Here is a 22,669-nt window from a genome sequence, read left to right as displayed (position 1 = left end):
GTTATTAAAATGTTTACACAATTGCTTGAGAACGTAAAACTCATAAACATACCAAGCTGAAAACAGATCTTAACATGAAGTTGTTTTTCACCTTACTAAATGGAAATTAAAACAACAAATCTATATTTCATTGGTTTCATATCACAATAAACGCTTGTTAATATTTAATAGGATGCCATTAAGAGCAGTGCGGTGATGAAATGAAATTTTACAGCATATTTTACACATGAACTCAACATGATATCAAAAGAGACTGAACCATGTAACGAGGAACGGCTTCGTTTATCTGAAGCCGGGTACAAAGCTGGCATGATGTTTTTCGTTTTAATGGTTGTACAGCAACAAGTAGTTACGCAAGGAGTACAACAATGTAATATGAGATGTAGTTCACATGTTACTGGATGGTAATGTGAGCTTTTTGTATACACCGTAACTTAATGTTGATGATAAACATACAACTTCTTTAGAACTGTGCACATTGGGTATAGTTACTATATTATGGTATGTAGTATTAAAATACTACTCTTGTGGATTTAGATGTCAGTATATTGCATTGTGAATGCATACAAGATCAATCACATCTTTGGATTTGATCATGCTGATTGAAATGACATTTATTTCATTAACTAGGGCTGTACGGGTTGTTACTTTTTTTACATAAACCCTTTTGAAGATGAAATAATGCATGGAAATGGTCTTATGATTATTTTATTCTCACAAGAGAACTGTGAAATCAAAGCAAAAAATATACATAGAAACTCTTTTACATACACAATATTTTTATGTACGTCATGTATGGTGTGTGTGTTTTAAGTACTATTCTCACCAAAAGTACATAAACACTCACCTAGGTGTTATCTTTTTAAGACTCCCCAATACATAGAATCCTGGGTTGCATTTGAAACGGCAGGTGGAGCCAACATCATGGCTTGATGACAAGCACTCTGCCGTGAGCAGCGTGGCATTGGGGATGTTTGGAACCTCTGGGCACTCGATCTTACAGTAAGCCTCTGGAAAAGACCACAGACCATCCTCCAAACATACCAACCTGTCATTGTCACCTAAGAATAGGGAGGAGAGGAAAGACAGGAGGTATAGGAGAGGAAAAAAGGAAGAAGGGTGATATAGAAATTACTAATTAGTTGTACAAAACAGTATGAAGTTGTTGCAATGTTGTGATTTGATATTGTTTTTGTTGTATTCTGTTCTTTCTTTTTCGCTTGATGATGTGATGTCAATGGGCTCCAGACTTGAGGAAGTCAATGATTATTAATTTTTCATTAAAAACGATGGTTGTATTTACAATCACACATTTTGTGGCAAATGCTACCGGAACCCTGAAAATTCAGGTACATAAAATGCTACGATCATTACTAGGGGTGTTAGAAAAAATTGATTCGGCAATATATCGCGATATTACAGCGCACAATTCTCGAATCAATTCAATATGCGGCTGAAGAGATTTTTAAACATCAATTTTTAATGGAACATTAAGCCTTAATATTTTATTGCAGTGCTGTTCAACTGCAACCTGAATTTTCAGATAAATAAATACATTTTCATACAAATCTTACAGTGTATATGTACAAGTTTACTGATTATTATTTTCTAAATTTTTGTTTTAAAAAATTGCAATAATCAACTTATAGATTTGTATGGGGATTAATCGTATCGAATCGAATCGTGACCTATGAATCGTGATACGAATCGAATCGCCGGGTACTAGGCAATTCACACCCCTAGTCCTTACACATTTTGCTGTGAGACAGCAACTGCCAAACATTTGAACACTGCAATGCCTTTGTATTGGATGGAATGTTACCTTGGTTTGTTTTTGTTTTTTATTCTGTTTATTGTCCTTGCCTGCCCTTGTACGCGTCACTGCTTCTGCCTACTATCATGTCCCTCATCCAAACTGGTCTGCATTGTATGCCTTGTAGAAATGTGTGGATTCTTGTAAAACCCAAGACAGGAACCACAAATTCTGCCAAATCAAACTTTAAGATCAAATAGTACACAGAGGAACAAGTAGGTCACATCGTGGACTGATTTGTCTCAGATAACATTCTTGTTTTCCTTTAAAGCTTAGTCTTGTGATAATAAAGAGGAAAACTAAATGCTTTCCAATGCCCAAAAATAACATATTTCTGCATTCTTCATGTGGAACATGAAATGTTGAAAATAAGTGGAGACTATGAACATTCAAAAGTGATCATACAAGTATTGGGTTTAAGAGGCTGGCAAAGGTGTAATCCAAATGTATTAGTTGTACTTGGTGTTGGATATATTCTCGTGACTCGCGACAAGCACACCGGTCTTTGGTTGATGTGGATTGGCCTCCAAAAATATGTAACCAAAAGCCACAAATTTAATTATATCTGTACAATCTGTTGTCACATCACAAAACTGGGGGTCATACTGCTGACTCCACAATGACATTTGAGCATTCACTGCGGCTTGTAAACCACAGACAAGTTAGCGTGCATCAGATTTGTTCATTCGGATCATTTCAAGAATGTACTAAATCTTCAAAGAAGAAAATTGGGTATGTGTCTGACAAAAAATGTAATGGAAGAATGGAAGCTTTAATAATGATTTACGTAAAACTGTGTAGTAACAGCTGAAAGTTACAAATTGTCAGAGTTTACAGTTAAAACAACAACAGCAACAGCAACAAAAACTTCCAAAAGAATTGGAACAGTGAGGCCAATTGTTTTGTTTTTGCTGCAGACTGAAAACATTTGGGTTCAACATTAAAAGTTGAATATGAGATAACAGACCAACATTTCAGATTTAATTATTGGAGATTGACAGTAATTCCCTCCAAGGGACTCATTTACCCCTGCCACTAATATCCCCCCAAAAAAGTGAGGCATTGGCGACTCCCCAAAAGGTTTATAGCTGTGTGTATTAATAGTTTAAAGCATAAATATAACACAAACAACAATCTCAAAACAGTTTCATAAAATGTTAAACTCATTTTATAACGTAAGCCTTAAAGGTAAAGTAAACCCCAAAATGTTCTTTACAACTGATACTCATGGCTCAGCAACGGCAAATCACCAGTTTTCTGAAGCTGAGCCGTGATTGCTCGTTAAGATGAGCCCTAAGCAACTGTGATGTCGTTTTCAGTCAACAGCAAGTGGCAAAATGGTCGCCCCATGATGGATAACATTTCGCTTCACTCTCATCTTTAACATGTCAAGAACATGCTATAACAAACCCAGAGCCCGCAACCTGGACACTGGGGGTGATTGTATTGCCGTTTTTTGTCTGTTTGTTTTTTTGCCTTTTGAAAGTGCATTTACACACGTGTGTTGGGTGTCCCAAGGGTCCATAGACAGCTAGTGGGTGGGAGTTACATGTTTGCCTCTTTTATCATTTGTTCTGTGAAGAACTTTGTGTTGCTTTTAAAGTATGAAAGGTGATATTTAAATAAAGGTTTGATTATTTGCCTGATTGATTGATTGAGGTTGAGTTGGATAAAACTCTTGCCACTGATTGAGTGCTTTATTATTTTGGCATTGTGTTTTGGGTCATTATGTTGGTTGCATGAATCAATTTTGGTGCTTTTTTTTTTTTTGCTGCCTTCTTGTGTTACATCGATGAAGATTAATGAGCCCGTCATAGAAGAAGCCACACAAGCCGTAATAACAACATTACTCTGTGTTCCGCGGACGATTTCCCACCCTCTACATCAGTGTTTCCCAATCACTGTGCCACTATCAGAGGTACGTAACTTATTAGAATAATTGTACAAACCCCAATTGCAGTGAAGGTAGGACGCTGTGTAAAACATAAATAAAAACAGAATATAATTATTTGAAAATCCTTTTCAACCATTTTTTTTTATTTTACTTGAATACACTACAAAGACACGGGGGTTGGCTGTTCTGGCAATTTGGTGACAAAAAGTAGACTCGATTTTAGACTCACTCTTCGTCAACAGGGGACGAGGGATGCGTTGATGGCGACAGGCCCGAAAATGGATCCTTTGAAATTTCCGATAGCCAGTCCGCCCCTACTACAGCCAATAACATTTAAACCAGTGGTGTCTAAATTGGGTCCTCGAGGGCCGGAGTCCTGCAGGTTTTGGATGTTTCCCTGCTCCAACGCACCTGTTCCAATGAACAGCATCGTTATCAGGCTTATGCAGAGCTTCAGGTGTGTTGGAGAAGAGAAACATCCAAAACCTGCAGGACTCCAGCCTTCGATGACCGAGTTTGGACATCACTGATTTAAATGGAGTTAATGTTAAAACCAATGTCATTATTTCCAGTCCAGCGCCAGCCAATGTGAGTGGCTCCTTGCCCTATCCAATAAGACCACCATGTCTCTGTGGCTAGGTATCTACAGCATAGTCCAGAGGAAAGCAGCCCTGCTCCTTGACAGCCACACTCATCCAACACGGACTTCTCCAGAGTTTGCTGATGAGCTGATAATTTGAATCATCTGTGTTGGAGGAGGGAGACATCTAAAACATAGAGGACTGCAGCTCTTGACGACTAGGGTTGCCTACCCTTGTTATAGTTCTTTTTTGTTTTGTACAGATTTGTTAATATTTTGATTAAGAGGGGCTGTGGGGGGGTTTACATATGCAGGTTTAAGTTTAAAAAAATCCTGAGCCTGAACTTTTTTCGGGGAGCCGATTTGTTGTTCGACCGACATCAAGCCATTACTATTCGATTCGTCGCCGTGGATGGACTGGGCATTTGGGAAACTCATTACATTCTCAATGGCCAGTCCTCCCCAAGTGTCAGGTCATCTCTTTCATTATCCATTTATTTTATATACACTCTAAAAACAGTTGGGTCAAAAATAACCCAACTATGGGTCAAAAATAGAACGATCCTTTTGGGTCGATTTGAGTCATGAAATGGGCCTTTCAGCGTAAAACAACTCATAAATATTGGTCAGATGCTTTACTTGGGTCAAAAAATTGGGCCATTTTGTATAAAACAACCCAGAAAGTTGGGTCAAATTGACCCATAAAGTGGATCGGTCCATTTTTGATCCGTAACTGGGTTACTTTTGACCCAAGTATAGCACTGAATATTATAATATACAGAATATTTTGGTATTCAAATATCCTATGGAAAATTCCATTGAATAATCAGGTATTTGTATAAAAATAATATTTTTGCACGGTGAAAGAACAATTATGAATACAGAAGACATTAAAAATATATTTCCACTTACTAATGATCGACCAACTTTTATTTCTAGATAATTATAATAACTTATGACTTAAATTTAAATTATTTTACTCTCTAGAAAGTTAGGGAGCTTTTAGGCAAATCTCTCCCCATGGATTTTGGAATGACCTTGTGTTAAATATTAGGCTCTTAAAACACATCTTTTTTCTTTGGCGTTTGACTCGGCATGAGACTCATCATTGTTTCAATGTTTTATGGTGCCTGCTGTATTTTATTAATGTATTTATTTTATTTACTTACCTACTTGTGTTATTTTATTGACTTATTCATTTACCCACTTAAGATAATTATTCATTTATTTGATGTTATTTTTTTTTACCTGTCTTTATTCCATGACTGATTTATACTCCATGTACAGCACTTTGTATGAAATGAAATTCCGAGTTGAGTAGTTTTTGGTCTGTGAGACAAAATGACGTCAGAACCACGGTTGTGATTTTGCCGACCATCAACTGCACAATTGAGTGAGCTCGGTTTATTAAACTGATCTCTAAGAACGGCGACTGTGTCCGTCTGTCAGCATCAAAGTGTGCCTTTGAAAAGTAGTCCGATGACTCTAGCTGCAGCCGCTAGCACCGTTAGCATGCTAACACTGTAGACGCTTTAAACACTGGCAAGAGGCACTGTGCAATACAATGTGAGCGTAATTTAGTCTTCTTTTAGTGCCCTTAATTGGCGATCCAACGTGATTTCTGTATGAAGTTGTTTTGTTGACTTTGGCCGCAATAGTTTATGCCGGCAATAAGAACGGCAGACACACATTCTACAGGACGAGTCAAGTCATCTGTTGCGCCTCAACTGGCAAAACGCTCTCAGGAAAAACTTCTAAGCAAAAGCGTTTCTTGTCATTGCCCTCCACATATTATTTGGTATGGAAAGGTTTATTTTGAGGTTGGCTTTCTCTCCGCATCCAGACGTGTCAAGTATTCCCCACATGTAAACTGTTTACTTCGCTGGATTTGTCATTGTGCTATAGCTCTTACGCCGGAAATCCGGCATCGTGCCCTGCATATGTGCTCCTTGTTCTTTTCTGTCTTACCGTGTAGCTGAAGCTTATTATTTACAAGACAAACTAATCACCTAATACATCAGACCATACTGGAAAATGTGATTGTTTACCTTGAAGTATGGCTGGTGAGCCACAAGTGAATGAGCATTGCTTTCCATAGGTGGTTCCCCAGGGACAACTGAATATGGCATGGTAGACATGAGACTGATCAGGCAGGCCACAGTCGACAGGCTGGCAGCTAACTGCGCGATTCCATAAACCATGAAAACACTCCATCTCCGTCTGTCTCTGGAAGAAGTCGAGGCACAAAAGTGAGAGGGTTAGTATAATCAAGATAACATTTTATACGTTGCCATATCATGCAATCACTTCATTCCAAAGCGGATTCTAACTCAGGATTCTTTTGTGTGCCTAAGATGTTTATACACACTATGGAGATAATATCATTTATAATATTTTTTATTTATTTAGTATTGATAGGTTCATTGTCAACTGTAGGGGTGGCAAGGCTTTGTGTAAAGGTGGCAGCTGCGGCCGTTTGCCATCCTGTAAAACCGCCCATGCCAGGTGCCCAATTGAGTCCAATATTCCTTCACAATACAGTTTCTAAAATGCCACTCGCCTCAAAAACGTTAGCTTGGAATTTTACACTCAAGTCCTGCTCGACGTGCTGTACACAATAGCCTCTGCAAGGTAGTTTAAACGCCACAAATGCTGAAAGCAATTATAGCAGAAAACATTTCTCTGGAATTTTCCAGTTGTATTTATAATTTGTACATGGATTACACACTGTAAAACAAAAGACGTTATTCATTGTACCTGGTGTGGTGGAATTTCCCTTCCGTTAAGGACAGTGATGCTGAAACCTAAGTGACACTGAACAGTGCAGTGAGACGACTGCCCGCCTCCTACACACCTGCAAGGACACATTTCAATTTTGGTCAGTTTGCACTTTTGCAAAAAAAAAGGTTTTTTTTCTTTTCTTTTTCTGTCAGTTTGCACTTTACAAATATATTTTCATTTTCGTTATACAGGACCTACCTGACAAACGCATCCTCTATCTGGGGAGGATTGCAGCTGTCCACTTGACATGTCTGTCTCAAACAGCTATTGCAGAACACAGTACAAACAGCTTCATGTTTTATATTGAGTGGCAATATGTTTATATTGTTACAGTATGTAGTGTGTTGTACGTAGTTAGCTGTGGGAGAGCCCACCCTCTGATGCGCACCCAGTCACGGCGAAGGTGCTGAAGTGGCAGGATGTCCTCAGGGCTATGCCTCCGATTGCCACAGACGAGGAGGAGAAGAGGAGGATGACAGATGAGGTGAGGAAGAAAGGCTTGGAGAGGTCATGGTTCACATTAACCACCAATGGGTTCCGCTGGCATGAGAGGTTATGTGTGCCTTGAATGGAAATACATGTACAATACAGATGCAAATATGCCATATGCTGATGAACCCTGATGACGATAATAATATTTTGGAATACAAGTTCTTGAAAGTACCTAATGAATGATTCTTTCCATTAGTATCAGAAAGCAGGATTGTAGCAGTCCTCTGACAGTGTTCCCCGCTCCATGAGCCATCTGAAGCCAGGTACACCATGACAGAAGCTGCCACTCCAGAATGGGCAAATCCCACCTGTAAAAGTAGTTGGAAAAACATTTCAAATATATTGTCGAATAACAATATTCATATTCATATGTTTGCACAAGCAAACATGTTCAGAGGAGGGAGGGAGGGAGGAAGAGAAAGCCGTTAATGTTGATGTTTATCCTACCCACATGGTCCATTACCAGCACCGATTGCTTTAACACAATGGGAAACAAACATTGTAGCTGTTTTTTTTTCTAGTCTGAAGCATTCAGACATGAGTAATCACAATGCCAAGGTTCTCCTTCATCAGCAATGATTTTAGAGAGAGAGAGAGAGACATGTTGCTGCCCATTAATCTGGGAGGAATTGGGAAAGTTATTTTTAACGTATGAACACATTATTTCATGGAGAGAAAAGTATAAGTGAACATATACAAGCAGATGCTAATGTTTTCAGGAATCAATGTGACATTCATGTTCAGCCCAAGATCAGACTTTTGCAATGCAAAACTATAAAGAAGCAGGGAAAACAAAATGTTCTAACAGGGATCAATAAAACTTTGAAACGCAAACATGAAATATGCCAAACCGAACGATCTGGAAAATGATTTGTTTGACTTGTATGACTTAAAAAGTGATTGACATGATTAAAGACAGACTATAGCATCCACACTGAAAAGGAAGAACAGTTACAACATGTCCGTACACAGCCTTACCTTCAGCCAAAATGGATGTTCTAGGTCATTACTTTCATCAGAAATTGCTGTGCAAGGGAACCATGCATCAGTGGGCAGTTTTTCACTCACATCCATGTACTGGTACCTACAGAGCTTTACAGAATAAAAATATACAGTGGGTTTTATAGATTCTCTTTCAAAATTATTGTGATAAAAATTTTTGGGGCTGAGTTTGACAGCAAAAGATGAATGTGAGACACAAAATTTCAAGCTTGAGACCCGGTGCTGTATGTTCTGCACATCAGGATTGGATACCCAACTTTGAAAATCACAATAGATCACAACTTAGACATTATTTGTAAGTACATGCATACTTAGGCGAACAAATATAATTAAACAGAAAAGGGTATATTTTCGTGAATGGCGGAATTGCACTCAGGTGGATTAGTAATTTGACAGACGAGTGCATTCCCTGTTCTAAGACGTTTAGTACTGTACTAAGACAATCTTTTATTTTTTATTATTTTTATTTTTGTACTTTCATTAGACGTCGGGTAGAAGTTTCAGTAGTAGATGTAATGTGTTGTTGTTGTTGTTGTTAGCATTAGTGCTAACTTGCCCGTAACTGCTGAGAAATTATAAGGGAATAAAAATTAAACCTATATCAGTCTGCATATGTACATTCTATTGCATGTTGTTTGTTGGTTTAAGGTTAATTTTAGCTCAATCAATACAAGAATTAAGAAGAAAACAAAATTATTAATTTCCATCAGATTTCAAGATGACTTCACACGATTTCAAAATTTACAGGTTAACAGGTTAGTGTAACTTTAGCATTGTGAATTACCAGCTAAAAAAGACAACCTGCAAAAGTACTGAGACCGGAAGGAAGGGCCACTTCAACTTGAAACGCACCTAAAAGTTTAAAAATCAGATAATGGGTTCTGTAGCAAGGTTATTTTAGTTAACTAAAACTAACGAAATAACAAAATTAAAATACAAAAAAACATTTTCGTTAACTAAATAAAATGCTTTTTAAAAAAATGAAATCTAGACTACATTTTAGGTTTACATAACTAACTAAAACTAACTATAATTATAGTAAAAAATGTCCTTAATTTTCATCATTGGTAATTAATTTAATACATGAGCTTTTGGGGTTGATTTTAAATGTGATTTCAGTATATTTATTTCAATATTAACCAAAATAAGAACATTTGACAGTGTGTCGCGGAGAAGTGATGTCATCTAGCAGCAGCCAATAGAAAAACACATTTAGATGACATCACTCCCAGGTGACAATAATGCGTGTTTGACTTTTGGCTCACCTTCCCTGCATTTCCATTTAATTCAGCCGAAACGCAACGGCAGGTAAGAAGGGTGTTGCATTTTTTATTTTACCATGGTATTTATTAAATATTGCACAAAAGTAATACACAACACTTTTTAAAAAACAAAACTAATACTAACACTAACTAAAAGTAAGCATTTTTTATATAACTAAAACTAATAAAAAACTAACAGAGCCGCCTAGAAAACTAATTAAAACTAACTAAATTTAAAAAACAAAACTCGAAAATGAAATAATATAATGAAAATTCCAAAACTATAATAACCCTGTTCTGTAGTAATTTAGTTTTTTGTGTGGTGAATTTGTTTTTTTGTTTTTTAATTAATGTGCCACTACAGGTCTCATGTGGCATTTACAGCCATCTAAGTTTAATGGTTTACGTGTCATACTTTTTTAAATGATGGTTCGCCAGTGGCAGCGTGGGCAGGACAGTGGTCAGGGTCCTGATGCGAAGCTGTAGCAGTAGATGCCCACTGGTCTGTGTAACCCAAAGGTGTAAAATAACCACAGTCCTGAACACTGGAAACCTGTTCAAACTCTTCACACACGCCGTCCCCATCAAAAACGTAACATTGGCTGGGTTCACCTTTTGGAAAAGGAGCATAGGAAAGGAGGATTTATTAAAGAATAAATATCCCGATTTATAAATCTGGCAGGACATTTTATCCAAATCTGTCTGTCAGCGAACCAAATCTGAGCAAATCTAAATTGTATTTTGGTTGGCCACAGTTAATGGTAGCCACGTCAAGTCTACAATGTCAGCCTTTGTGACAACAGACACTAAATAACTCCAAGAATTTTTTTTTTTTAACTTCAGTTCATATTTGAAGACCACACCAGGACAATTTTGCTCAGTTGTCATGATGGCTGGATTTACACCGTGAGGTTTAACAAGTGCACAATTTAGATGTGTGTCACGCCAGTATAAAAAATAAAGAGAAAAAAATATCAGTCGAGGCCAACTCAATGGTTTCCATCCACCCATCTATTTCCTGAACCGCTTATTCCTCAGGGTCGCGGGGGTGCGGAGCAACTAAACGTTTTTTTATGTTAAATATTTGTGTTATTTATTTGTTTATTTCCATTGTATCACTGCACATTGTTGATGCTTGTTCAGTTATTTATGTGCAGTTAGGGCATCTTTCATGTTTTCCTTGAATGTCCATTTTTCTATCCTTTCGCTATACGATATACTTTTATTTTATTTTCCCCGTGGGGAACTTTTTCCTGGACTCCGTCCAGCTGCAGCTTACAGTAAAGAAAAAAACAACAGAATAGAAAGAGATAAAATTAAAATTAAATAAGAAGTGCAGCAATAAGTAGAAGACTTCGCAGAAGTCTTCACAGAAGTATACATGTGTAGAGAAGTACATACATGAGGACTGCGCTATAGTGCTTGTCCTCATTAGGGTACAGGATCAACTTAAGTCTATCCCAGGTGACTTTGGGCAAGAGGCTTAGTACTCACAAGACTGACATGAATGTAACAACCTCATAAAAAAAATCATATAGAGTCATATCACATATCATAATTGAAGTCATATAGTTCTGAGTTAGAGTATACAGTATGAAATGTATTGATATACAGTAGTCCTTAAATCTGATTTGATCACATGGACCAGGAGAGTAAATCCAGCAAATACCTGTCTGAAAATATTATTATTATCATTTTAAACTGTGTATTTTGAATATATAATTATTTTTTTTAATAAGGAGTACAGAAGCATTGGACAACACATGGTGTAGTCCATTTAAAGTACAATTAATTAATTTCAAGCTGCACAAAACTGTAGACAGACAGAACAAATGTTTAACCATAAACTTTGAGTGTTAATTGGATACATGAATCATGCAGAACTACTCTTTTAACAAAGGGGGAAAAAATCTGGATTATGTCAAAACGTGTAAAGTGAGAGTAATTGGCTTAACATGTTTTCTACAGAATTGTTAATGCTATAATGATTTCCATCTGTGTTTTACTGTATGTTATTGTAAAAATCAACACGTGTTATGGCACGACTCAATCAAGAAAGTGAAAGTTTTCTCTGCTACTCCCTTTACTAAACTAAGCTTGTTCAAACGGCATTTGTTAACAGGTCTGTCTTCTGGGTATTGGACTTCCAAAAGAAATTACCTTTCAGTAGTAGTAGTTTGACTATGGTTGTGCTGGGTGATTCAAGTATTGGTAGTTTTATTTATGTGTTTGTTTGTTTGTTTGTTTGTTTGTTTGTTTGTTTAACACCTGTTAAAGATCCCGAGCATTTAAATCAGGTGTGTTGGAGGCGGGCAACATCTAAAAAAGGCAGGATTGGAGCCCTTGAGGACCGGAAATGGTGACCCCTGGTCTACAAGAAACCCTTCAGAACACTAATAAAAGCTTCACTTGCTCTTCTTAGCTTGTTTTTGTTTTTTTGTTTTAATACAGCCGAATTTGCATCCAAATGTAGCAAGGATCCCAACCAAGATGAACAGATGAATGTTCTTATATTAATAAAGTGTTAACACTGCTTCTTGAGACTCACCAATGCAGTTGAAGCCCTTCTCCTTGTGACACTTCTTAGAGCAGCCATTGCTATCTAACAGATTACCATCATCACATTCTTCTGCCCTACAGATACAGTACAGTCACTACCAGCTTCATCTTTAAAGATTGCTTATTCACATTATAGTCATTAAAGTGTGCATACCCTTGAATGACACCATCTCCGCAGTAGGGCTGCCCATGAGTGTAAAAAAGGGATGGGGAGGAATCACTGAGAAGACCATCATCAATCTCCACCTGAATCATGTACTCATACCTTTCTCCCCTTTTTACAGATCTAGAGAGAAGAACATTGATTTGGGATTAGATGTATCGATGCATGAAGTTTCAAGTCCAGCTTCACAATAGCTTCGCACATTAAACACATTTACACGTTTCAATAAAACATTGATATGAATGTTGGGCAGAATATGTCTTGGAATTAATTCCTAATTCTTCCAAAATACGTTGCCCAGTCAATGCAGCCCTCAATATGTCATCTTGCAATATTCAAGGACCTTCATTTCATTTTCATTGTATTAGTTTATTTGACGGGGACAATGAATTAGATATAGACACTAAGCAGAGCTAGCATCTGAGGTTGACCATACAGAGCTTAGCAAATGCTCATTTACAACCCCCGTCACAATCTACATAATCTAAAACACGTAAAAACAAAGGGTTTGGGGGTTAACATTCTGGGTCAATGTTCCTCGTGTTATTCTACTGTTGCTGTTTGGCCTCTGAATAAATGTCTAAGTGGTTCGGGAGCAAACATTTAAAGAACAACTTAAGAAAACACAAATTACTAAAGCTGTTTAAACTTAGCAAGTTATGTTTTCTAAGAATGTGGGCCAATTCAATACTTGGCTGAAGGAGCAACAACCCAAGAAATAAGAAGAATGTAAAAATATGAGAAATGTAACTTTTCACTGTCAACCAGTGACCTCAACTAGGTCCATTAAGGTACACACTGTAGGGCCAGGTACATTAGTAGAGTATGCATTTGGTCAAAGTGGAAATGTTTTCTTATTTGTTTATTTTTATTACACTTTAGTCTATATATTTTACAAGTGTATAGCCTACAGTATAGTGTGTTACCTTCTCATTTTGTATTTTGGTTTTATTTCATTGCTCTAACTTTATATTCAACTGTGATATTAAGGTCAGGCAGCCTGGTGAAAACGTGGTTAGGTCAGCCTCTCAGTCAGAAGTTCTGGGTTTGAATTTAGTTTTTGGCTTTTGCATGTTCTCATCCATCTTTTTTTTCTGGATACTGCGGCTTCCTCCCACATTCCAAAAACTTGCATGCTAGGTTAAATAAAGATTTTAAATTGCCGATAGTTGTTGATGGTTATTAGCTTAGTTGCATCATATGATTGACTAGCGAATATGCCAGGGTCAATTTCGGACTGGCCATCAGGAATTTTGAGGATGGAAGCGGCTCCCGTCATTCCATTTAAATTCAGTGCACGAGACACATGGTCTCCATCCACGTGATTGGCGCGAGCAAAGTACATTTAAAAGGAATTGCAAGATTTCCACTTGCAGATGACATAAAATTGGCCGTTATGGAGTGACCAATGGACACCGCCTTCTATACCTGATCGTGCGTCCGTTATGGTACGATGCATGTGTAGGACTTGCACTCTGTAACTTGAGGGTCCACTGTTTAAGTCTGGCTGCGGACAGGAAAACAAATAAAATGGCAACTAGTTGTTGGAGAGATGCTTGTCTGCATCCTCACAACTGTTTGGGTATGCTTTTGCAAGGCAACAAACCACTACACCGGTTAAAAATTGTTACAAAAGTTCATCTTCTAAATTCGTACAGTTTAGTTTTTTTCTTTTTAAAGACATAGGTTTGTAGTTGTTTTTTTAACCTTTACTAGTGTTGGCGTCAGAAGGCGGCAGCCGAAATTAGTAAAGGTAAACAAAACTGCTTTTGTCTTTTGCAAAAATGCTTTTGAGAAAGACTAAACCCCTAGAAACTTAGCTCAAGCAGAACAGCACTTGGCTTCATCTCCCATTCACAATGACATCTTTCCTTGCATGCCTACAGTACGTGTAATCGGGTTCTCTGTATGGTGTGCAACAAAAATTTACAGCAGTGCACATTGAATTCTCCTTGAGTAATCAAAATCCGTGTATCCACCATTTTCACCATCGTTTTTTCTTTTTTCTGAGAGAGCTCAGTATTGTTCATTCGGTAATCTTACCAATTCGACATGTCATCATCCTTGCTCTCTCTTTTTTTTTTTTTTTGTATGTGTGTGAGTATGTGCATGAGAATGTGCGTGTGCGTGTGCGTGTGTGCATTTGTGCGTGCGCGTGAGTGTGTACTCACTAATTCACTTAAAACCTATTAAAAATCCCATACCGTTCACCTAAACTGAATATTTCAGAATCCAGCTAGAGTCGTGAAGTTGTCAGGAGACCCGAGGAAGGATCAAAGAAAAGAAAGAAAAGTGAAATCCAGCACCGACTAGACATTACCTACTACCCACCGGGTTACCAAACAGAGTCTTTCACCAACCCCAGAAACATCTCTATATTCCAACAAATTAGTTTTCCATTTTCTATACACTTTGTCCTTATTAGGGTCGGAAGTGAAATGGTGCCTATCTCAGCTGACTTTTGGGCAAGATGCAAGGTGCACCCTGGACTGGTTGCTCATAATCAGTAAAATAAATCAAAACATGCCTGTCTGTTTTGACCACAGTACACCTACTGAAGTAGTAAATTGCCAGACTAAATCCAAGCAGTCACTAGTGTTTATGGCCTTTGATTCCACAATTGGTTCGGATTCAAAATATGCTGGCGTTTATGCTGCTTTACTGCTGCTGATATTTCTCATCCCACCCTAATCCCTTTTGCACCACTTCATTCTTGATTTATTTTATTGATTCTTATCTTTTACAATTTAGTTCATTCCCTTTTCAGGTTGTCGCCTGTAATTCATCCTTTCTTGCTCCTTCCTATGTCCCTGCCAAAATCACTATTCTCCCAGACTCCAACTAAATTGACCTTCAGTTCCTCATAACTCTACTCCCACCAGTTCATTTTGTACTTACACGTTGTTACTGGTGTTATATAGGTGAAGTGTTCCTGTTGATATATGACATGATTTTAGGAGATGCATGAGGCACATTATGACTCTAACTAGAATTTACATGTGCGTACTAGAAAAACAGCAAATACACACAATTTTCGTCTTTTATGAATAGATAATATGGCAGTTTTTTTTTTGTTTAGTTTTTAGATGATAAAAGCCTTTTAACCTCATGACTTATCACATCATGCTCATTCGTGACGTCTCTAACCTCTCATAACTGATACAGAATAAAGTGCTACAACAACCAGTAGCACTCCTGTGCAAAGGCCAACCCAAACCGACCATTTTTAATATCAATTGGTGGAATGAATGTGCATATATACCTTTTAACCTTGTCTAATTCTATTCATATTTATAATGAGGTTTCGGACTAATTTTCGTGTTGGTTCAGAACTTAGTTTTCCATTGAACAGGGTGTTGTTTTCATTTAGCTTTTGTTCACAAATAATTGCCCTACACAAACCCCACCTCACAGCTAACAAGGATCATTATCCAATACTGCAACTGTTATCATTCATGTTTCAACAGGCTGACCTTCAATGATAGCGAACAACATCCCCAATGTTATTGTCAATCCATCATCCATCCTTCCATCTTCTTCCGCTTATCTGGTGTAAGGAAGCCCAGACTTGACTATCACCAGTCACTTCGTCCAGCCCTTCTAGACATATCCCTGAGGTGTTCCCAGGCCAATTGGGCGACAGTCTCTCCACTATGTCCTAGGTCATCCTCAGGGTATCCTCCCAATGGTATGTGCCTGGAACACCTCATCAAGGAGGTGTCCAGGAGATGCCCAAGCCACCTCATCTGGCCTCTCTCGATGCGGAGGAACAGTGGCTCTATTCTGAGCCCCTCCTCGGATGGCCGAGCTCCTCACCCTATCTCTAAGGGAGAGCCTGCACACCCTTTGGAGGAAACTCATTTTGGCCACTTGTATCCGGTATTTTGTTCTTTTGGTCACCATGAAGAGCTCATGACCATAGGTGAGCATGGAAATGTAGAACGACAGGTAAACTGAGAGCTTTGCTTTTTGGCTCCACTCGTTCTTCACCACAAAAGGTTGATACAGAAAAAGATTATGAAATATATATAACCCTTCATTCTATAAAAAACAACAACCTGCAACTGCGACCAATAATTTTCCTAAAGGGAGAATGATTAATAGAATGATAAAATATAGAAAAAACAACGTACAATTGGCCTTGACAGAGGTCAGTGCTAACTGATAGACTTACCTCTACCTTCACCTTAATGTTTTGGTCAGCTTTGAAATGTTAGATCATACATCAATAATCACTTAAAAGTCACCTGTCCGTGAACGTCTGCTGGGTCTGAGGCGATGGCAATTTGCTGTTGAAGGGTGGCCGTCGGTGAATCCGATACAGCAAAGGCTGACAGTCAGAGCAGAAATGACTACCGGGGCCAGAAGACAACATTGCGGCATCAATCTCCATCTTCTCATCAAAGGTGCAGAGCTTTATGGCACTGATGGCAACATTGTTGGTATCGAGGCGCAGGGTGAAGAGCATGTCACAGAAGACGTGCTGTGGTCCAAGGTTGATAGTTTTACCTGTGTCTGTTATCAGCTCTATGTCCGCAATAGCAGGATTATCTGAGAAGTGGTAGATGAATGGAGTGGATGAATACACATTAGTATTCATTTAAACATGGATACTATTATAGAAGCCTAAATAGCGTTTGGTTTTAACTCTTACATAGTAGATACTCTATAGTGTTAGGTCCAAAAGCATTTGGAAAATTACGGTATTTTATGATTTCAACGTTAAACACCACAAAAAAATTTGTCTTCATCAAGTTGTGATTTAAGTGCACAATGGGGCATTTTACCAGACATATCATGCATACCACAACATATCAATTGTGGTGATATATGACGGCAAAATCATATGAATGCTGTCACCGTCCAAATAATTCTGGACTATACTATTTTCCCATGCAAAAGTCATCTAAGCATGCCTTTATGGATTTGAACTGGGCCAATCTTTCTAAATAAACAAAGCCTTCTACGAAACTCCCACAGGTTTGAAAGCATAGAACTTTACAAATGTTCTATTGTTGATATAGTGTGCCTCTGTACAATACAAATTATAAAGTGAGACTTACTTGTTGAGACATATGTAATCCAGAGAGTAAGAGTATGTGGGACAATGGGATAGTGAAATTTCAGCGTAAGGGTGCAACCCTCTGTTTCAGGACAAGGTGATGTTACATTAGCATCATAAAGGCTCAGTTCAGGACTCCATGCTTGGAGACTCGGCTCACATGGCTGCTCAACATCGGGTGGGCCTAGAGTTTAAAAACACAACACAAAATATTTTCTTTCTTATGTAACATACAGTATTTTGACGTGGTATCATAGTCAATCAGTTTAGTATTGATTACATTTAGACATGACCAGGGATGTTCAATGTATGGCCTGCAGGCAAGACTTGGCTCGTCACTTAAGTATTAAGAATTCAATTCTAAATAGTTGAGATTTTTGTATTTAATATTTTTGTATCATTATGTAGAGCAAATAAATAAAGCTTTCTTTAATAAATATTTTTAAATGCATAATTTTATGTTAATTTATTTCTGGTAATAAATTAATTTTTGCAACAAAAAGTCTGAACAGCTGTTTGGGAGACCAGACCAGGCTCGGTTTAGTGAGCTCAGCCAAGAGAGCCAGAATTACCATCACTATTGGGAGAGCTGTATTGATTCCACAGTGACTAAAATGTAAAAAAAAAAAAGGAAAAAAAAGGGGGGGGTTATAAAACATGCAGGAGCGGGCGAGTACTAATACCAGGTATTGGTATCGTGCTACAGTATAGGTAATTGTGACAGCGGTTGATACCAGTATCAGCTTCCCTCTTGTGGCCATTTTACATTCAGGAACTAGACATTCAGAATGAGAAGAATTGAAAAATACTATAAATTTGACGCAACTTTCAGGAATAATGCTATACTATTGAGATATATAGGTCTTTCTTTAAAGGGTTAGGGTTATCTGTCATTGTGTTTTTTTTTGTTTTTTGGGGGGGTTTTGGGGGGAAGCGGGGGAAGGGGTCGGATTTTATGTATCAAAAGTAATAGCGGTATCAGTATCGGTAACTACTCAAGAGTTGAGTACTTGTACTGGCATCGGTCTGAAAAAGAGTGGTATCGAACATCCCTAAAATATATATTACTGTATCTGTACCTCCATCCAGATTGAGATCATCTTTCGTTTTACCCATTCTCCTACACCATCCCTCCACAAAGTTTTGTGAAAATTGGTATTCCTATTTTTTCCCATAGCCATGCTGTATCTTCACTTACATGTCAAAATGAATGTTATGGAAAAGATACATAATAAAAACAAAGTTAGTGGTGGCCTATAAGACTTTTTCTTAACACTGACTGTATGTTACGTAAACCAGCATCAATTGTTTGACTGACCAATAGCCTCATCGGGTGCCCAGTAGCCAGACGTGTCACAGGTGCGAGATGAGGCCGCCTCATAGGCATATTGGTGGAAAACACCATCTTTCTCACATTCCCCACAGTTGACGGCAGCCACATGGGAGGAGGAGCTAGGGTAGGAAAAAAAACATTCGGGTTATTTTTGCTTGCATCAATAATAGGGCCATGTTTGATACAACAGCAATGTGGAATTTGGTCAAAATATGCTGGATTTTTTATATTTTTTTTCAAAGCCACATAGAAGATTTTGGGTCAAATCATTAGCATGCATGATGTCATTTGAGGGTTGAATTGCAAAAGAAAAAAAAGGGAAGTGGTTATAAATCCTGGTCGTGGCGTAGTTTCTAGCTGAAGTACCCGGTCCTCAAGTAACCCTATCCAGCCTGTTTTCCATGTCTACCTCAGCCAACACAGCTGAGGGTCGCATTATCAGGCTTTATGCAGAGCTTGCTGATTAGCTGATCGTTTGAAACACCTGTGTTGGCTGAAGGAGATCTGGAAAATAGACTGGATAGGGGTACTCAAAGACTGCGGTTGAGAACCACTGGGCTAGCTGCTTTGTGGGTTTCACTTGTTTTTAAAGGTAGCAGGTTTTACTGATTCAAAATCAAACTTTTTTTTTTTTTTACATTTAAGTGGCAATTGTGATTGTTTAAAAATGAGATACATTTGCATACAGCTGCAAGTAAAACAATGTGAATGAATTAACTCAAATAAGATTTTGTCAATAGCGTAATGAGTTTGAGAGTTAAAAAAACTGACATCTTGACATGTTTATTAGTCATTAGCAGTGTTGTCACTAACCCATTACTAAGTAACACATTATTATAACCTGATTACTTTCTTTCAATAACGAGCAATCTAACACGTTAATTTTTCCAAACCAGTAATCTGATTAAAGTTACTTTCCTAAGTGGCTGTACGTTACTTTTTTGTTGTCCATTTTGAAGATAATTTCGAGGAGAAAATGTTTCTCTTGCATTTGGGAGCGACGTCACATCGCATGTCACGTTTTCTCAGTGGAAGACGCAACACCGGGTCTTGTGTACCAATATGTGTGAGCGCTCGGAGTAGGTAAGGGTAAGGAGACAGCCAGTAGTTCTACAGTGACTTCAGCCCCCCCTGGCACGCAAACAGATGAAGCTGGATTTTAGTAAAAGAGTCCATTGAGTACTGTTGACTCGCCCTCTTTCCGTGCAATAATAGTGTAACGTCTTGCAGGAACGCCACCAGCAAACGTTGGTTGGGATGTCACCCTTTTATTTATCTTAACAAACGCTATTGTAGGTCGTAGCCGACGCCGGAAAATGGAAATACAACTCACGAGGGCTAGCAAAAAAGCCAAGAACAAACACATGCAACCAACCCGTGTTGTAAAAACAGAGAAACTGAAACAAAGAAACATGTTCATGTTTCAACTTTATGCACTTTCATTAAGTATTATTTAAGTAACCGGTTGTCATTCTTTTGTTGAGGCAGCAAAGGGCGGAAATTGGTAAAAAGTAACTGACTGCAGTTACTTTGTCAATAAAGTAATCAGTAAAGTAACTAGATTACTTTTTGAGTAGTAATCAATAATCACATTACTTTTTCAAGTAATATGTGACAACACTGGCCATTAGTGATCCACTTCACTGGTTTATTATACAAGTACTTTAACAGCACACCATAGGTGTAATGATATACCCACATCAATAATGTTTGTTCAAGATGCCATGTCAAATTTGAAGTATGATCAGGGATTAGTGTAACACAAACAAAACAATCAAAAACATACAAAATGCAGTTCAGTACCTTTCATAGAGTGGCCCCGTTAATGGTGCAACCCAATAAATAGAGACTGAATCTGGACTCTGGTCAGTCACTATTGCTGGCAAAGGGATGACACCAGGTCGACGTTCCGTCAACCAGTTATGATAGACCATGTCAAGATAACAGTGCATCCTGGCCACTTGGTTGGGAGTAAAATGATTGGTGCAGTTATCATCTATTAAATGGTACAAAAAAAGCACATTTATTAAGTAATCATTCGGGATTATGTTCAAATTCAAACCTTGCTGCCAAAGCTGGTATGGTAAATATTCAGAGGAAGGTGGTAAGTAAGATAGATCAAATGTATTTTTGTCTAGCACTCTTACTCATTTTTTACAAATTTGCTCACCTGTGTAACTCATGTAATTACTATAGGGGGTGTCTTGATACGTGGTGACTCCACATGTATCATTTACAGCTCCTGGATCATGGCAGGCTTTGGATTTGGGCGTTGGTGCAGTGTCAGCACAAAGATCTCCGGTTTCCATGGATGGGGTTGTTTCCTACATACACACAGGACAGAACAAATAAACAAACACAAGTAAATTAAATTTAAATTACACAGACAACAAATGACAAGCCAATTTCTTTCATCTTATTTTTCAATATAAAAAAAAAGTCTGTAGCCAATTTTCCACATGAATTCACAATTTAATGTTTTTTCCTCTATAAAGAAAATGCGGAACCATCTAATGTAAACAAAGTCTCATTAAAAGTGCAGATTGCAGTTTCACCTGACATGGGTCATCGCAGGAGTCTCGTTCGCTCACTCCCTTGAAGACATGGTACAGTCCAAATATGTGGCCCATTTCATGGATCATAGTGTTGTGGTGTCCACTTGTGCCAAAGTACGATGGGTTCAGCACCATTCCACCTGAAGAACAGAGCTAAATATTCTTACTAAGCTTTAAGTATTACAGTATTATGACCTAAATTGTAGTGAATAGACTGACTGTTGAATTATCAGAGTCAGTTTGACTAAACTCTTAATTGCCTTTATCTCTACCAGAGGGATGAACGCTACGGTTACCTCATTTAGAGAAAAATTCCAAATGTCATTTGTATTAACCCAGGTTACAGTATTATTTTACCCAAACACTTTCAGTGCAATCACTTCCAATTCCATTACCTCAGTACAATGTGAAGTACAGTAAAAAAAATGAAAATTTTAAATTTTTTGTTAAATTTGTGGCAGTTAATTTTAAATCCCAAAGTGGAATTGTAACATTTAAATTGTGTCCAGAGCATGTGTTATTATGTGTTATACCTAGATTGAGATTAACTCAACAGAGTGTAACTGTCGATTAACTCCGCCTTGCACCTGCGCCAGTTTGAGAGAGTCAGTGTATTTCCCTCCTCCTTTGCCTTGCTTACCACTAGGAAACACAATCAAACTAAAGGCGTTTGGGCCCATTAAATCATTTTCACTCAGAGAAGAGTCTGTGGTCAACAGTAACATGCTTCAAATGCTCTCTTCAAAAGAGGTGTTTTCAATTAGTCAGGGCAAACCTTTTCCGAGTTATTGTCATGGTTCGGATCTCAGCCCTGTTGTGCTCTTTTTTTTTTTTAGTCTTTTGGTTTATTCCTGGTTATATTTGTGTTTTCATAGTCCATGCCTTTTGAAAGTGTTTTTTGTTCTTTGTATTATCCTTGCATTTTTGCAAGCGTTTTCCGTTAGTTAGTTAGTTATTCCTTGCCTTTTGCGAGTGTTTTTTCGTTGTCTGATAGTCCTTGCCTGCGTGCAAGCATTCCTGGTAGTGTTTCTATCTGTAAATAATTAAAACATTATATTTTCCTTACCTGAGCCTGCGTTTCTGAGATTTTCTATCGACCTCGGTCGAAACCGAACACTCCTGTAGTGTTAATTTAACTCTTAGTAAGTTAAAAATGTACTCTCTCTCACTGTC

At 37.9% G+C, this 22,669-nt stretch overlaps 1 protein-coding gene across 1 annotated transcript in view; it reads right to left on the bottom strand.

The window, feature by feature from the left end:
• pappa2 (pappalysin 2) overlaps nucleotides 1–22,669 on the bottom strand; it is a 51,690-nt gene that overhangs the window by 15,274 nt on the left and 13,747 nt on the right. Inside the window, exons 6-21 of the mRNA XM_077559572.1 lie at nucleotides 21,497–21,636; nucleotides 21,112–21,265; nucleotides 20,745–20,937; nucleotides 18,927–19,060; nucleotides 17,610–17,792; nucleotides 16,794–17,097; nucleotides 12,538–12,669; nucleotides 12,373–12,458; nucleotides 10,240–10,436; nucleotides 8,539–8,652; nucleotides 7,733–7,868; nucleotides 7,457–7,631; nucleotides 7,267–7,332; nucleotides 7,045–7,141; nucleotides 6,336–6,513; nucleotides 848–1,061 (exon numbers count right to left, since the gene is read on the bottom strand). Of these exons, the coding sequence (XP_077415698.1) occupies nucleotides 848–1,061; nucleotides 6,336–6,513; nucleotides 7,045–7,141; nucleotides 7,267–7,332; nucleotides 7,457–7,631; nucleotides 7,733–7,868; nucleotides 8,539–8,652; nucleotides 10,240–10,436; nucleotides 12,373–12,458; nucleotides 12,538–12,669; nucleotides 16,794–17,097; nucleotides 17,610–17,792; nucleotides 18,927–19,060; nucleotides 20,745–20,937; nucleotides 21,112–21,265; nucleotides 21,497–21,636 (2,503 nt within the window). The remainder of the gene's footprint in view (nucleotides 1–847; nucleotides 1,062–6,335; nucleotides 6,514–7,044; nucleotides 7,142–7,266; nucleotides 7,333–7,456; nucleotides 7,632–7,732; nucleotides 7,869–8,538; nucleotides 8,653–10,239; nucleotides 10,437–12,372; nucleotides 12,459–12,537; nucleotides 12,670–16,793; nucleotides 17,098–17,609; nucleotides 17,793–18,926; nucleotides 19,061–20,744; nucleotides 20,938–21,111; nucleotides 21,266–21,496; nucleotides 21,637–22,669) is intronic.

The sequence above is a fragment of the Vanacampus margaritifer genome, chromosome 2 (assembly GCF_051991255.1).
Source record: "Vanacampus margaritifer isolate UIUO_Vmar chromosome 2, RoL_Vmar_1.0, whole genome shotgun sequence".
Taxonomy (NCBI): domain Eukaryota; kingdom Metazoa; phylum Chordata; class Actinopteri; order Syngnathiformes; family Syngnathidae; genus Vanacampus; species Vanacampus margaritifer.
This window is presented reverse-complemented; position numbering and strand designations above follow the sequence as displayed.